This window comes from Xyrauchen texanus, chromosome 28 (assembly GCF_025860055.1).
Source record: "Xyrauchen texanus isolate HMW12.3.18 chromosome 28, RBS_HiC_50CHRs, whole genome shotgun sequence".
NCBI lineage: Eukaryota > Metazoa > Chordata > Actinopteri > Cypriniformes > Catostomidae > Xyrauchen > Xyrauchen texanus.
In genome coordinates, this window is record NC_068303.1 from 7081795 (window position 1) to 7098668 (window position 16874).

Here is a 16874-nt window from a genome sequence, read left to right on the forward strand (position 1 = left end):
CATCCGCCTCAAGGGTTAACGTGTTGTGCATTCTGATATGCTATTCTGCTCAGTACAATTGTATAGAATGGTAACCGTAGCCTTTCTGTCAGCTCAAACCAGTCTGGCCATTTTCCATTGACCTACCTCATCGACAAGGTGTTTCTGTCCACAGAACTGCCGCTCACTGGATGATTTTGACATTATTCTAAGTAAATTCTAAAGACTACTGTGCAACAATCATGCCACGGTTGAAATCAATGAGATCACATTTTTTTCCCATTCTGATGTTGATGTGAAATTTAACTGAAGCTCCTGACCCATATCTGAATGATTTTATGCATTGCCCTTCTGTCACACGATTGGCTGATTAGATAATTGCATGAATAAGTAGATTTCCAGGCATTCCTAATAAAGTACCCAGTGAGTGTATGTGCAAGGAGAGTACCTCACCCGTTTGGACATTCAATGTTATCAATAGTTTCTGGAAGAATGACACCTTTGGTTTCAGGTAACAGCAGAACTAGTCCACCAGCCACATACGCAAAAGCACCTGTGAGAATAAACATACATTTCACCAACCTTATACTGGGACGAGTACAAAATATCTTCATAAAAATGACATATTTAAGGTTAGTGACTTCACCAGGACAAACAATGGCGCTTCCTACAGTACTCGGGTAAATTACTTTAGGTGGTCCACCTATCAACACGAGTATCACAAATGTAATTGCATTTCTAAGAATGTTTTGTGTGTCCCAAAAATGATGAGAGGTAATTCTAGCCAGATAACAGCGAGCCTGTAAGCAGGAATGGAGGTACAATCCCTCCAATGTCACACCCAGATATTTGCAGCAATAAACACATAATATACAATTCTGAGGAACATGACCAAAAACAGCCTATAAATTATATTTAGCGAAATGAATTATAGACCGGGCAACTTGCCTGATAACAGTGGGATATATTTTGGTATTCACAAATACTACCATTTCAAAAGCCGTTGTTACCCAATACAAGCAACAGCAGTTTTAAAACAGAACATATACCTGTAGAAGACTTACACAGAAGTAAATATATACATTTTGCAACGCATCCACAAGGGCGAGATATGTTCTCCCTGGCGATTATGAATTCTAGCTTGAATACACTTCCTATAGTGCCATCTAGTGCTCTGGGCATTCATCAAGTTTGAAATCACAACGCTACCTAGAAAGTGCCATGGTAAGATGTACAGTGAAAAAGGAGTTATATTTTGAAGTTTTCTCAACAAAACCCAAATGGACCTCTTCAAAGACATGGACTAAAGCACTGGAGTCGTATGGATATCTTTTATGCTGACATTATCTCCTATTTGGAGCTTCAAAGGCCTGATCACCATTCACTTGCATTGTATGGACCTACAGAGCTTATATATTCTTCTAAAAATCATAATTTTTGTTCTGCTGGATTAAGAAAGTCATACGCATCTTAGATGACATGTGGGTGAGTAAATGATGAGAATTTTCATTTTTGGGTGAACTATCCCTTTAACACACCAAGTTGATAGTACCATATTGGCTATTGCTTCTGTGATCTCCAGCACTTTGGCTCTGTTGTTTTGGGAAAGGAGCCATCTTGGTGATTCAGGGACAAACCTGAAATTCATATGATTTATATTTAATAAGTTCAATGCATGTTGCAACCCAAAAATATATTCAGAAAAATTAATTCACAGAGAATATTTTACTAGCCATAAAGCATTTAAAATGAAGTAGGCTTTTTTCCTCAAGATTGCTTGAATGTTGGTATGGTTTGGAAAGTTTTTAAAGGCAGTGTTCAATAATTACGGGCTGTTAGAGGGGGCTGAGACCCCTTAATTCCATTAAATGTTTTGTAATATTGCAGATAAGCAAATGTTCTAAACATAACACTTACCAGATTAAAATGTGCACATCAAATACGTCTGGGCGACAAACATGTTACATAAAATACAACAAGTATTTGTTTTGTAAATGGTATTTAATCTGAAATAAAACCATCAAACATTTTGGCCGAAATCAAGACATCCTTGTAAAACGTCCAGTTTTAAGCCACAAAATGCTAATGCTTACCTTATTCGTGTGGCAAAAAGAAGGCATTGCTTACAAAATTCATGAAATGTGGACACACGACATACATTTGACAGTGGAAATTATAAAAAATACATTCAATGGTCAAGAGAGTGAGACCCTGCATTAAGTGTCTGCCATACTGGTCTGTCAGGTATCCAATTGAAAACCTTCCCACCAAGAAACCAACATTGAGTGTAGCCTGGAACATGTCAAAATACCAGGCATCGGTGAAACTGTAACACACAGGTATTACATCAGCCAGTGACATCTTATTCAAATCATTATACTATAAATGCATTTTACACATTTATTACCTAAGAAAGTACTTGTTTTGAGATCCTACCTCAGTGACGAAAGACTGTCTCCCTTCATATTCATACTCCCAACCATTCGTACAAGCTGTCAAAGGCAACAGAGAGCACTGGGCCTGGCTGAGGTTGCTTTTATGATGTTCACAGGCAGACTAGTTGCGTTCCAGTCTATGTTGCATCTCTCACACTGACTGCGCAATACACCAACAGAACTGTTCACCAGGGGTACAGTTATAATTTGTGTGTCTTGAAGACCCCAGCCACAATGCCCACGAATCTCACTGACACCTGGGTCACGGCACCAACACAATCCCCACGTAGACAAAAGCGAATGGCATGGAGATAAAACAGAAAATGGACACAATTCGCATCTGGCACTGACCAAACTTGCCAGCTTCCTCCAAGATGCCATCGAAAGTTGCCATGGTCACAGTGTATTATGCGTGACGGTGGAGGACCTCAAGTAGTCTGCAGCTTTAGAGTTCCTGCAAAGTTCTGGGACCATGTATTTACCCACACCTGGCTGATCTAAAGTCCAGAAAGTGGTTGATCTTCAACTCATTCATGCAGTAAGTGACCAATCATGCATTGAGGCAGCACAGGGGCCACCAACTTACATTTTAATAGAAGAGGCCTCAGATGCCACAGAGTTTCTATAATTTGTCACTGTATCATTTTTAATGGTTAAGTAAGCATTGATACAATGGCAAAACTATGTATAAGTAAACATTTATGAATTTAACCAAACCCAAAGGTGTCTGACGAGATCTTTTGATTTTTTTGTGGTTTAAAATGTTGTAATGGAATAAAGGAGCAACTTGCACCCAAAAGAACTAGCAATGTAGTACTTTGTTCAATTGTACAATAGTTAAAGGAGAGTTCAGCAACTTTTTGGGGTTCAAACTAAGAACCTTTAGCATCACTAGCCCAGATATTTAACCACTACACCACAAACACCAAATGCAACGGTCAACTGTGGGTTAGTAAGCTGTAAATGTTTGATTTAACCGATTACAAATTACTGTTATTAATATTAACAAAATCTAATAAAAAAAATGTCATTAGCTGGGAGAATATTTTTTTTATAAAACTGAAACTTAACTAAAATATGACTAATTAAAAATGACTGCTAATTAATTTTAGTATCTGATACACAGTATATTAAGAAATTTGAAGGTGACTTTAATTTTAAGTTTACGCCTCTCATCCACACAAGAATAATTTTCCTCCACCAAAATGCTCTTCATTAAAGTACACTTTTGAAAACTGATTACTGTGGATGTGGCCTAAAATTAAAGCTTGAAAACATTGAAACAAATAAAACTTACCTAAAACTGAGTCATAGAGTGAAAATAAAACTAAATTCAATAGAAGAATGTGAAAATAACACTGAAATACAAACTACAGTCAAAACTATAATAAACCTGGTTGTTAAATGCTAATTTGTTCATATATAGCTCTATATATGAACAAATTAGCATTTAACAACCAGGTTTATTATAGTTTTGACTGTAGTTTGTATTTCAGTGTTAGCATCAATACCACAATAACACTAAGAATGCATGCTGAGGAGCTGAACATTTTTTATTGAGATAACGGCATCATGCCTCACCATTAAAAAATTAAATACCAAAACAAAACGCTGTAAAACTTGACAAATACAAGTCTCAGAAGTGCCAGAGACTTAATCAGAAAAAAGACGTCCGTTGAAGATCTCGAGACCTTCTCTTCAAAGACTTTTGAAAATTGTACCATATGATAACCCATACAGCAGTTTCAGACATTTTCAATAAGCAAAGGGGGGAACCTGTTATGACCAATAGCAATAGAGGATTCAGTCCACCTTCTGCCCTAAAGGACAGAACTAATACATCCACATAAGTACAAAGCACTAAACAAGCTTTTCTTTTCAATGACACCCAGTCCTGCTGTACTGTACCTTAACTTCAAAGTGCCTTCTTACGTGCAGTGTTATGACAAACATACAAAACTGGTGTGGGTTTATTTGGCAACCATATAGTCTAGGTGAGAAATACATTTTCAGAATTCATAAAATGACAAACTATTTCAGTTACTGAGCTATTATTCAAATGTACCGTATGCTGAGCCAGAGTAAAAAAATCAATTAAAATACTTTACATGCTGTCAAACAGAACTTCAACTGCCCTCGTGAGAATAACATTTTGGCTGACAACAGTGAGCAAATGTTTGCATCTTTCTTTACACTTTTTAGTTAGCAGAATGCTGTGTATAAAAGTTGAGCTGAAATGGACAAATTACATATTCAGCAAATAAAAAGGCAAAAAAAAAAAAAAACGTGCAGGTGTTTCTGAGGTGTCGTATTCAACATTTGTAAAGCAGCAACAACGATTCACGCTTTGGAATAAAGTGCCTTGTAAACGCTTCTAGTTGTGAGCTCGACTATATGCATCTAAGTGGATGTATGGCTTTACATAGGCACTTTCTTCTGTGCAAAGAGTACATTAAAACAAAGAGGAAAAAAAGCAACTGAACAATAACCAAAATAAACCCCACGTTGTGAATGTACATTTGAAAAAGTAAACCAACCTACTTCATGGCACTAATATTCTGTGTGCTGTCTGTGTTCTATTAGGTTAAGCAGATCATGCTTTTTTGGCAGAAAAAGGGGCAAAAGCATTGTAGAAACATCCATTTAAACAACACATGGATGTTAAAGGGATAAATCAGACAAAAATGAAAATTCTGGCATCATTTATTCACCCTTGTCATTCCAAACACAAAAGGAAGATCTTCTGCAAAATGTCAAAGCTGCTCTTTTCTATACAATGAAAGTATATGGGGACTAGGTACAGATGTGGTCCCCATTCATTTTTTCATTTAATCTGCTTTTTTCTTCTTTTGTGTCCCAAAGAAGAAAGCAGGTTATACAGGGTTTGAATAACAAGGCAAGTAAATAATGACATAAGGTTCATTTTTGTGTAAAAATGTCCCTTTAAGGTTTTAATGAATATTGATGCAGAACACAAATGTGACGCATGTGACAATTCGTAGATTTGTGATTTAAATATGAACTTGGCAAAGGTAATCAATCTCCTCTTGGTGCTACATGGCTCAAGATATGCTAAATAAATACTGCTTCAGTTTGCAGAATAGAAACTTCAACTGTACCTGCCATAATTATCCATTATTTTTTGATAAACAGTGTATTTTCCCAGTGAACTGGTGCAAAAAAACTAAAACTGCCAAAATCTTTAAATAATAATTATAAAAAAATCTATACAGTCAATTTCTGAAGTTTATAGGAGACCAAATTAATTCACAGAATAATATATTTGTACATAATTCATCTCAACTAATGGCAATCAAATAAAAAAAAAATTATAATCAAATGACAAAAACTGTTTTTTGTCAGGAAGGCATTGACTATTTAGTAGACGAATCAACCAATTGGAAAGCTGTCTGGTAAACAGCTCACCGATAAATAGATTTCCCTTTAGAAAAACAGAAATGGAGCAACTAAGCATTTGGAACATGGTGGCAGACACATTCAAAAGTTGCACTGGGCCACCTCAGACTTTGAGTAGGTCTTCATCGCTGTCATCTGGGTCTGGATGTGGTTTCCTCTGGTTTCTACCACTGTATTTGGTCTTGTTCTGGCTCCTTGTGTCCTCCAGAAGCCCCACCAGATCCTCATCACTCTCGGCTTTTAGCAAGGCTGACTGCAGTCGTGATGATGAAGGGTGGGCCATTCGGACCCCTGGCAATGTGAGCACTTCGTCCTCGCTGTCCTGCTCATCCAGGGAGAAGGTACGCAGAGCGTCTGCGCTTACGGGCTTGGTTGTGATGTGTCCATTCTCTTGCGGCTCCCGCGTGGGTGTTTCCGTTTCCTCCATCAACCATTCCATCTCATCTGTGTTCACCTACAAATCGAGAGAAGGACGAGGTGGAGAGTTATGCTTTCTGATCTACTCACATGTATATATTAATTTTGTTTGGCTTTGATCAAAAAGACTGGAAAAATCTGAATTTTTTGGCGTAGCCCAATTTTTTTTTTAAATGTATTTATTTTTGGTCTAAACTTCAGAACAAAAAACAACAACAAAAAAACCCCCACTAAATACCACATTCGTATGTGGCTCCAAATCTGATTTTGGAAAATACATCTCTGTCTAAACAGCCAGAATTTTTTTTTTTATTACATGATCAAATTTGCAAAAAAAAAATATGATTTTTTTGTTTTTAATAAAATTAACAATCCTGATCCAAACCACATTTGTTTGTCATTTGAAATCAGATTTTGGGAAATGCGTTTCAGTCCGATTTTTCTGCAGTGTGAACAAAACCTTTAATTCTGATTAAATTAGATTTTTTTTTTCATAACATGATGAAATATTACCCTGGAGTATTTATAAGATACTGGATTTCCTTTCTTGCAGAAGCTGGACACTTTCTGCATGACAAGTTGCCTAAAAATACATAAATACATATTATGAAAACAAAGCACCTAAAAAAAATAAAAAATGTATTATTTCAAAATAAATAATTTACAAACTCAGCAAAAAAAAAAAAAAGTCCCTTTTTCAGGACATTGCATTTTAAAGATAATTTTGTAAAAATCCAAAAAAACTTTACAGATCTTTATTGCAAAGGGTTTAAACCTTGTTTACCATGTTTGTTCAATGAACCATAAACAATTAATGACCATGCGCCTGTGGAACGGTCGTTAAGACACTAAAAGCTTACAGACGGTAGTCAATTAAGGTCACAGTTATAAAAACTTAGGACACTAAAGAGACCTTTTTACTGACTCTGAAAAACCCCAAAAGAAAGATGCCCAGGATCCCTGCTCATCTGCGTGAACGTGCCTTAGGCATGCTGCATGGAGGCATGAGGACTGCAGATGTGGCCAGGCCAGATGTCCATACTGTGAGATGCCTAAGACAGGGCAACAGGGGACAGCTAATTGTCCTCGCAGTGGCAGACCATGTGTAACAACACCAGCACAAGATCATCTGAATATCCCACCTGTGGGACAGGTACAGGATGGCAACAACAACTCCCCAAATTACACCAGGAACGCACAATCCCTCCATCATTGCTAAGACTGTCCGCAATAGGTTGAGAGAGGCTGGACTGAGGACTTGTAGGCCAGTTGTAAGGCAGGTCCTCATCAGACATTCCCGGTAACAATGTCGCCTATGGGCACAAACCCACCTTTGCTGGACCAGACAGGACTGGCAAAATGTGCAATTAACTTATGAGTTTTTTCTTGCGTTTATCTTCATAGGAATGAGTGTCACACCGAGGCCTGTACTCTGGAGCGGGAATGATTTGGAGGTGGAGGGTCCATCATGGTCTGGGCGGAGTCACAGCATCATCGGACTTAGCTTGTTGTTATTGCAGGCAATCTCAATGCTGTGCATTATAGGGGAGACATCCTCCTCCCTCATGTGGTACCCTTCCTGCAGGCTCATCCTAACATGACCCTCCAGCATGACAATGCCACCAGCCATACTGCTCGTTCTGTGCATGATTTCCTGCAAGACATGAATGTCAGGTGTTCTGCCATGGCCAGGGAAGTGCCCGGATCTCAATCCCATTTAGCACGTCTGGGACCTGTTGGATTGGAGGGTGAGGGCTAGGGCCATTCCCCCCAGAAATGTCCAGGAACTTGCAAGTGCCTTGGGGGAAGAGTGGGGTAACATCTCAAAGCAAGAACTGGCAAATCTGGTGCAGTCCAAGAGGAGGAGATGCACTGCAGTACTTAATGCAGCTGGTGGCCACACAAGATACTGACTGTTACTTTTGATTTTGACCCCCCCTCTTTGTTCAGGGACACATTATTCCATTTCTGTTTGTCACATGTCTGTCAAACCTGTTCAGTTTATGTCCTAGTTGTTGAATCTTTTTATGTTCATACAAAAATGTACACGTGTTAAATTTGCTAAAAATAAAAGCAGTAGAAAGTGAGAGGACGTTTCTTTTTTTGCTGAGTTTATGTTGTTAAAGGTGCACCAAGTAATACTTTCCACCTAAAGAAAAAAATAGTAATTCTGACAAATGTATGTAATGACTTAGTCATGTTCTCTCATATAAGATTAAGACAACAGTAATATCAGTAGCCTAATGAAAGTCGTTTTATTTTACATAGGGGATGATATAAAGTTTAAGATCACTTAAATTGGCTTGCGAAAAACATTTTTAACTGGTGCACATTTAATGCAGTTGCAGTGTGCACTAAATCAGTATGAGTTTGTATCCTTTTACCTCCTGTCTTGTTTGTGAAGCAGAAGAACCAGCAAACTGATTGAGAGCACAATCAGCAGCAGGCTAAGTAATGCGCCTAGTGTCTGACTCCGCCCAGACAAGCCAGTTTGCTCCTCCCCACCATCATTAATGTTCGGGTCCATGGAGCTGAGCGAACTGTGTGAGAACCAACATAGTGACTTGATTTAAACTTTACTGCTTACAAATCTATGTGGCAAAACTGGTGAATTAAAGTGGAAAGATACACATCGCTTTAGTTATACTCACGAAAAGTTACAGACAGCGGATGTGTGCCATACAAACAGATATTGGCAGCCATCTGTCTCCAGCAGGAATTCTGGGATGCCCTCTCCTGCCGTGAGGCTGCAGTGGAAAAGGATGGTGGAGGACACTGTTTTGGTTTTGTCACGCCCACATAACGATTCAGATGGTACGATTACATCAAGGTTTGCACCTGAAAAAATATAAAACCCAGTAAAATCAGAGAATAGTAACATCATTATTGACTTTACAAATGACATGCTAACTGTTAGCCAAAAGCTACATGGCCTAAAAGCCCTTCCGGAGCACCATGCGTACATGAAAAAAAAGAAAAAAATGTTTTTTTATATTTTTGGTGTAGGAAATTGGGCTCAGTGCCAACATGGTACTGTATGGAGAAACATTTGTGCACCGATCATACAATGTAATTCTCAATACAACCCCTTAAAACATTTCCTCTCACCCTTGATGTAGTACTTGGCTTTGCTGGAGGAGCCGATTTTTCTGCGGTAACTGTCATTAATCTTGACCTGACAAATATTGGCGCCCAGGCACTTGGTTATGGAGCTGTCGGTGATGCCTGACAGCTGGATGTGGTAAATATAACGGTCTCCATTAGGACGAATATCTCCTGTTGCATTGTGGAAACTGAAAAGAACAGAAACACATGGTCCCAATTTGTCTCATCGCTCCACATTTTGAAATACATCACCGATGCCTCTGCACAAGGTAATACATTGTGCCCTTAATAAAGGTGAGTTACTTAAATAGTTAAATCCAACACTGCTTTGTGTTAATGGCTGAAATTTGTCAAAGTGATTAAGGTGTTAAAAGAGACCATTTAGAGAGAGAGAGAGAGAGAGAGAGAGAGAGAGAGAGAGAGAGAGAGAGATACACACCGGTAATAAAGTGCTCCCAGACTGACAGTGGCTCCAGTCTCTGGTACTTTGATGGTTCCATTGACCATCTCTACTTCCTCCTGTTTCACAGCACACGCAGATCGAGTCTCCCACTCCACCCAAAACTCACATGTGGCTTTATCCTCCCTAAAACACACACACACAAACAAAGAATGTGAAAATGTCACTCTGTACTGGGTTTCCACTTGACTTAATTTCTAGTCGTTCAGATCTTTTATAGAGATAACGCTCACAAAGAGCAATTTATTGTCACTAAAATGTTTTAGAGCCGAGCATAGCTTAAAAAAAATTATATTCACTTCAGACATTTCCTTAACTTTTCAATTTAGTAATAATTATAATAACTAGATGAATTAATAATTATAACTTCATTAGAAAAATAATTTATAATGTAATAATAATAAATAAATAAATTCATAATATTAATAATAGTCTTTATTTTTATGTAGCACCTTAAAAAGGTTATTTAAAGGTTGCACTTTACACAGCAAAAAACAAAATATTATATATAAAATAATTAAATTAAAATGTATACAATATAAAGATGTATAATACATGTCTAACAACTTTAACTCAGTTTCCAAGCCTCAAAATCCTGATTTTTCTATGTTTTCCATGACTGTGAGAACCTTCTGTACTTTCACCAGCATCTCATTGGACACTGTATAAATGTAATTACAAAATATTTTTATTTTTTTTCTGAATGGTTGAGTAAGGGCTGGTAAAAAAATGTAAATCTTTAACACCGACGTTAAACATCAACACCGTTAATAAAGAATAAATTATGCAACCAATGACTGCGATTACATCAACATCCTCCTAATAAGCTCTTTTAAATCAGTTATCGCATAACATAAATGGTGTATAACATGAATTTGACGTATTGTTGAATATGGAAAAAGTCTTACAATTTTTTTTTAGCCCAGTCTGACACATTGAGCCATGGTGCTTATGCAGACTACACAAGCATGTGTCCGGCTAGTACCCTTTCCAATTTACATATGTTTACTTGATTTAGCCAAAGCGACTTAACTACCCTAACCCTTACTCATTGAAAGTATACATTTATCAGTATATGTGCTCATTGGGAATCGAAACCATGACCTTGGTGTTGCTATTGAATGCTCTGTAATTGACTTTCAGGAACATTTCTCGATCTTGTTCCCCTGTTTTTTTCTCCATTATTTCTTGTCCAGTCTTTCTCAACTATCAATCAATGTGGCCAATTTCCTTTCATTCGACTCACCGCAGTAATTTCGGATGCCCCACTGTGCTTCCACACGTCAGCTGTATAATAGTTTTGGCCGGCTGGTGGTTTCCGCACACATCGTCGCCCATGGAATAATTCACCAGGATCTTTCCATCTGGATGGGAAATATGGCTATTTTTACATAAATCAATAAAATGTAAATGTATTTATGTAACGTGAGATTTTAAAACACTTACCGATTAACTCCATGGTCTGCGTGTGCACACGGCCAAGAGTCTCAGTCTTCCCACTGGCACGTCTGCGGCACACGGCGGCTTCCTCAGGGCAGCTTGTCAGGCCTCCATGGATCGCTTGGCACAGATTAAAGTAGTATCTGTCGAGGGCAAAGGGAAGTTTCACACATACACAACACGTGTAGGGGCAATACTACACCAGTGTTACATAACCAAGTAAACATCTGTGCCCAGTTTCCACTGACATCAATGGAGTCAAATTATACAAAACAATGAGTAGTCTAGAAATTAAGATTGTGGTCAATACAGGCAACTGATATTTTGTTTATGGCTGATAACAGATATGTTTGTCAATGTTGTAAATCGGTATCATTCATATAGATTATTCAGACATCAAACATTGATGTGAATCAAAATATTACAATGTACCATATAAATGAGTGATAGACTGATATCAGCCAGGCCGATATTTGGCTATTTTAAGATTATCAGTATTGGCCAATAACCATGTCCGCTTGCCAGATAAACCAAAGTGGTCATTCCACCTTCCTTTGTCAATTTCAAAATCTATTAATACTTTTGTTAATGGATAGTGCATTTATATTTTGTGAAATATGTCTTCATTTAAATTAATATTTTGTGTACTTATCTTTATTCTTAACTTACATTATATAGGCATAATATCGGCCACTCTTCAAACCTGTTAATCCAATAATAAAACCAAAACTGATAATTCCAAAGAAAGCCAGCTGACATAGGCCATTAACAGACACTGATACATCCCAACAAAACGTTCCTATCCAGAGTCAAAGTAGTTCACAACAAGTGAGTAGAAGAACAGGTGTAAAACTCACGAATCTTGCTTATTGCTAAATTGCCAGGGCAGTGTAAGAGAGGAGAGAGTACGCAGGTCATAGGTCTGGTGTCGGCCTGCCAGCTTGCACTCCATCTTTTTGGGTGGGCACACCATGTTTGTTCGCCATTGGAAAGTGGCAGAACAACCTTGAATTTCACTCATCAGCTGCGGTTTCCCGCGGCCAGCCGTTCGGTCACACGAAAACAAAATGGAAGAATGCCTTTTCCCTCTTTGCGCTGTGAAATATATAAAAACAAACATGACAATAAGATGCTTTTTATGACTTTGGGGCCCCAAAATAATTTCAATTCATCCCTCAGTTTCTAATAAATGCTTGAAAACATGTTAACAGTCATGCACTTACAACAGCAGCCAAGCAGGCAAATGGCCAGTACAGTGAATACATTTTTTAAATATGCAAATGTCACACTGTTGTGGATCTACACAGCAAAAATCAAGTTTGTTGTCTAAAATAAGATTACATTTAATGCAAGGAACATTTGTCCATGTGCCTTTGGTACTGACAGATTTAATGCAATGCAAAAGAATTGAAGTTCATGTTTCATGAATATTTAGGCTGTCAGGAGTTCTTACCATTAGAGCAGAAGCCCCATTTCTTATCTTTGTCATAATCGCTTGTGGTAGCACACCACTTCCTGCCATCAGACCTGCCTTCAGTTGTGCAATTAGTATAAGACTTGCCCATGAAGTTATAGGGGAAAGCGCACACTTCATCTTCATCAGTCACTGAAAGATAATAAATACAAATTTTAGCCATTTATGATTATTTTTTTCTCCCAGAGGAGCTGAGAGTAATTGCTGTCTTTAAAGTGCCACACAAGTGTTATTGGCTCTGTTCCAAAAACTAGCGAGCTACCTTGCTGTCTACTGCCTACATAGGCAGCATTCTAACTGAAATGGAACCTCACTAGTGACAAATTTGAAATGCCCTACATAGGCAGCAATACCATGTGCCACACAAATGGCCCTCCTCGTGCAAAGCACCCAAGAGACCATTTGGAAACTTCACATTGGACACATGCCTAAGATGCCTTAAAATACTGTCTTGGCAGGCAGCTTTTTTCTGACCTGAAGGGCAGGTGTCTCCTCCAATATACTGCATGATCACAGTCTGCTCCTCTCTACTGTAGTCCAGGTTCATAATTTTGCTGTTCCCATATGAAGCTGATGAGCCAGTGGAAATCAGACATACAGCGCTGTCCTTACATGTTGTGTCTGTCACAGTGCCACACACATTGATCTTATATGAACCAGAGCTTCCAGGAACCTGCAAAACACATGAAATTGAGCAACAGAACTGCATGAGGTACATGACACAATGATGATGCTCTTTGAACAGCTAAAAATGTTATGCACTGATGTAATATGTGAAAAATGAATGAAAAGAGGGTAATAAAACAGCTTTGGTAATACAAATCAGAGTTTTTCCTGCATAGAGAATTATGAGGCGGCCGCCTCCGTCAAATTTTGTGCCGCCTCCGACTGTCGACGAAATTCAGGCAGACAGACCCCAAGTGGTGCTCAAGCACCCGCCCTCTTTCACAAGATAAGTGCCCTTTTTGCAAGTCATTTTTAATTTTCTTTTTGTATATTTTTGTTTTTATTTAAATTTGGCCCTTGGCATCAATTCTCAATTAAACGTGTGCCCGACATCTGCAATTAAGTTGTAATTCTGCAAGACCACACAAGACCCTGCCCCTCCCCCTCTTTGACATTATTTGTCACAGCCAGGTCTGGACTGGTAATCTGGCAAACTGGGCATTTTCCCGGAGGGACGATGCACTTTGGTGCCGATCAAGGGGCGGACTGGCCATTGGGAGAACATGCCGGTGGGTCGGCCGCGAAACGAGAAATATCTCTCTTATTTGTCAGATTTACACTTGGTCCAATTTTTCTTCATTTGTTTATTTCGTAACCCAGCTAATCTGTATAGCTATTATATAATGCAATAGTAAAATATTACTGACTTAAATTCCTTATTTTAAGGCCCTCTGATTAACTCACAAGCCATAATTTCTGTTTATTGCATTTTATCATCTCCACAGAAACAGAGTAGTTAATCAATACCATTCATTAACCCTTTGTGAATGATTTGCTGCATTGCACTGCTACCTTCACGATTGGCTGATTAGATTGCATGAATAAAGAGGAGTACAGGTGTTCCTAATAAAAGTGCTCAGTGAGTGTATTTTAATTTGAGAGGGGGTTCTAATAAAAAAAGCAAAGGCTAACAAAAAACTAATTGCGGTTTGATTTCATGTTTTAAATGTGTAATTAAACGAGAGCAAATTGGATTTTAACACCCTTTAGGCAAGATTTAAAACATGTAAAAAGTAATCCAAAGGTAATCTGATTAGATTACATAAAGTGTGACGAATTACATTTCAGAGGAAATCTACCCAACACTGCCGACATGGTACCTTCACAATTTACAGCAATTTAAAAGTTACAGATTTTCATGAGCAAAAGTGGCTCCTGACTTTTAGTCAAAGACACAATTACATTCTAGTGTGTGAGAGGTCAATACCTGAATGACCCCTGTCAGCACTGAGAGGTCAAAGGTGTAGCGCAACTGGGAGACCGTTAGCTTGCAGCCCTTTGATGTAATGGTCTCTGGACACACCACAGGAGTCGCCCACTCAAACATATACATACAGTCCTGTGCCCTGATCATCTGAGGAGAACCCTGCAACATAAAGATTTACACACATGTACAGTACAGCAGAAAATAAAAAAATGAGTTTAACCTACTAGGGCTCGGTATCACCAAAAACCTTGCAATGCAATACATTTAAAAGTACATTTTCAATATGATTTTATTGACACAGCCCTAAAACCTACAACCATTCTGTTACCAGACCAAATTATAACCATTGCACTAAAGCATTTTTAGATGGCCACAAATCTAAACCAAATTTTTACCAGGTCTGCGCCTTTCTGGCAGGTAAAGATGATCTTGGAGGTGTAGTTGGAGGTGTGATTGGAGGGGCAGACAGTCGTGCTGCTAAAGGTGATCTCCACTTCATTGGTGTCTAAGTTATATCGCGGAGGTGAGGTGATACGTCCAATGTCCTGCACAGCAATAAACACAAAACAAGCCACTGAATTACAATCTAGTGAAGTTTATACATGTCGCTATAGACCTTCTGATTTATCACAAAGGAATTGCTCCCCCAAAAATGACTATTCTGTCATCATTTCCTCACCCTCATGTCGTTCACAAATGTGGTGTGTGTTCTAACTGATCACAGCACGCCAAATTTGGAAGATTTTCAACGAATAATGAGTTAAATATAATTTGTTACACCAAGCTTAGAATAAAGTGCACAACTGGGATGGACTACTTTTATGGCACATTTTTTATCCATTTTGGAGCTTGACAGCACCTGTCCTGCTTCATTTTCACTATTTGGGTAAAAGCAGCTCTGCCATTCATTTAGTGTTCCACGGAAGAAAAAGTCATACAACATGAGTGAGAAAATTAATAAGTCGATTAATGATTTTAGGGTCAACTGTCAAGTTGAAGTGTGCAATTAAGATGTTAAAATATGCTTTCCTATCCCAGTTTAATGTTCAGTTTAATGAGTCAACCATAAATAAGTCATTTGAAGGTTTAGAGGGAAGTGAAACCTGTTTGAAAATATATATATATATTTTACAATTCCATTCCACACACTTTACTTGCATTAAGAAGGGTGCAATGCAGTGTTCAATATACATCTTCTATGCTTGTGTTGGGGGTCGTATGATGTCTACTTACAATCGGGTCCCTGTCAACGGGGTCCATGCACACAGCAGCCCCTGGAGGACAACTGACACCTGGGATGGGGTTAAGGGGCTGGCAGATGTTGATATAGAAGTCAGGAGACTTGTCCTTGTCCACATCCTCATCTATAGCAGTATAGTAACCGGTGAGATGGATCAGAGGACTCAGGTCAATCTGATTGGTGCCATTCCACACAGAGCACTTTACCTGCACAGAAAAGAGTGAGAAAGAGTGTTAGATTATTTAAAAATTTTGCCCAATTCAGATGGTAATGATGTTTGTAAAATAACTTTTGCGTGGCTCCTCTATAATAAAACTCGTAAATTGAGGTGGCAATTACAAATTTTGTTGCTATCGCCATTGAATTGTCCTTCATTCTGTTGTTGACTTGAGGTGTAAATGCAGCCTGATATACTTGTCGCTGTCTAGTATGTTGTCAATATTAGTCAAACAACAATGACAAAATGAGAAACCACCCCCTGCTCTTGGCTGGAAACTTTAGCTGCTTTAAAAAGTATTTGTTTGATTTATTTCATTACTTTATTAATTTCTGAAACTTAAATACTTGAGACTGCTGTTAAAACTGCTGTTTTCTTAATTTGTATCTTTGTTCTATTGCTTGTTTCTTTGATCTTTATTAATGACTGTTTACCAATATTAAATAATTAACTTTATGTTTACTCAAATTAATATTTGTTGCAGACAGTCCTCTCGTTAGCGACGAACGAAACGAAAATGCCTTTCAGGATGAGTACACCGGACCTACCAACGTTACGTTGTTACGTTAACTCTATATTCTGCTTGAAAGCTTCACTTTATTTAGTTGACCAGCTACTGGAAGCTTGCTTCTAAAACAACCAGGCCAATTTAACCATTTCAATTGTGTAAAATCATCATGCAACAACTGCTTAATGCAGCACAATGAGCTAGTAGTTATTGTTTATGGTCAGTAATGTTTGTGTCGCGTTTAAGTTG

At 38.2% G+C, this 16874-nt stretch overlaps 1 protein-coding gene and 1 pseudogene across 1 annotated transcript in view; both read right to left on the reverse strand.

Moving 5' to 3' along the window:
• Positions 1–428: 428 nt before the first annotated feature.
• LOC127622444 (solute carrier family 22 member 1-like) lies at positions 429–2808 on the reverse strand (annotated as a pseudogene).
• Positions 2809–3955: 1147 nt separating this feature from the next.
• LOC127622161 (cation-independent mannose-6-phosphate receptor-like) overlaps positions 3956–16874 on the reverse strand; it is a 56400-nt gene continuing 43481 nt past the window's right edge. Inside the window, exons 34-47 of the mRNA XM_052096132.1 lie at positions 15894–16106; positions 15056–15205; positions 14661–14819; positions 13202–13400; positions 12707–12859; positions 12111–12348; positions 11260–11396; positions 11060–11177; positions 9793–9939; positions 9357–9541; positions 8900–9086; positions 8633–8788; positions 6762–6831; positions 3956–6285 (exon numbers count right to left, since the gene is read on the reverse strand). Of these exons, the coding sequence (XP_051952092.1) occupies positions 5935–6285; positions 6762–6831; positions 8633–8788; positions 8900–9086; positions 9357–9541; positions 9793–9939; positions 11060–11177; positions 11260–11396; positions 12111–12348; positions 12707–12859; positions 13202–13400; positions 14661–14819; positions 15056–15205; positions 15894–16106 (2463 nt within the window). The 3' untranslated portion in view covers positions 3956–5934. The remainder of the gene's footprint in view (positions 6286–6761; positions 6832–8632; positions 8789–8899; positions 9087–9356; positions 9542–9792; positions 9940–11059; positions 11178–11259; positions 11397–12110; positions 12349–12706; positions 12860–13201; positions 13401–14660; positions 14820–15055; positions 15206–15893; positions 16107–16874) is intronic.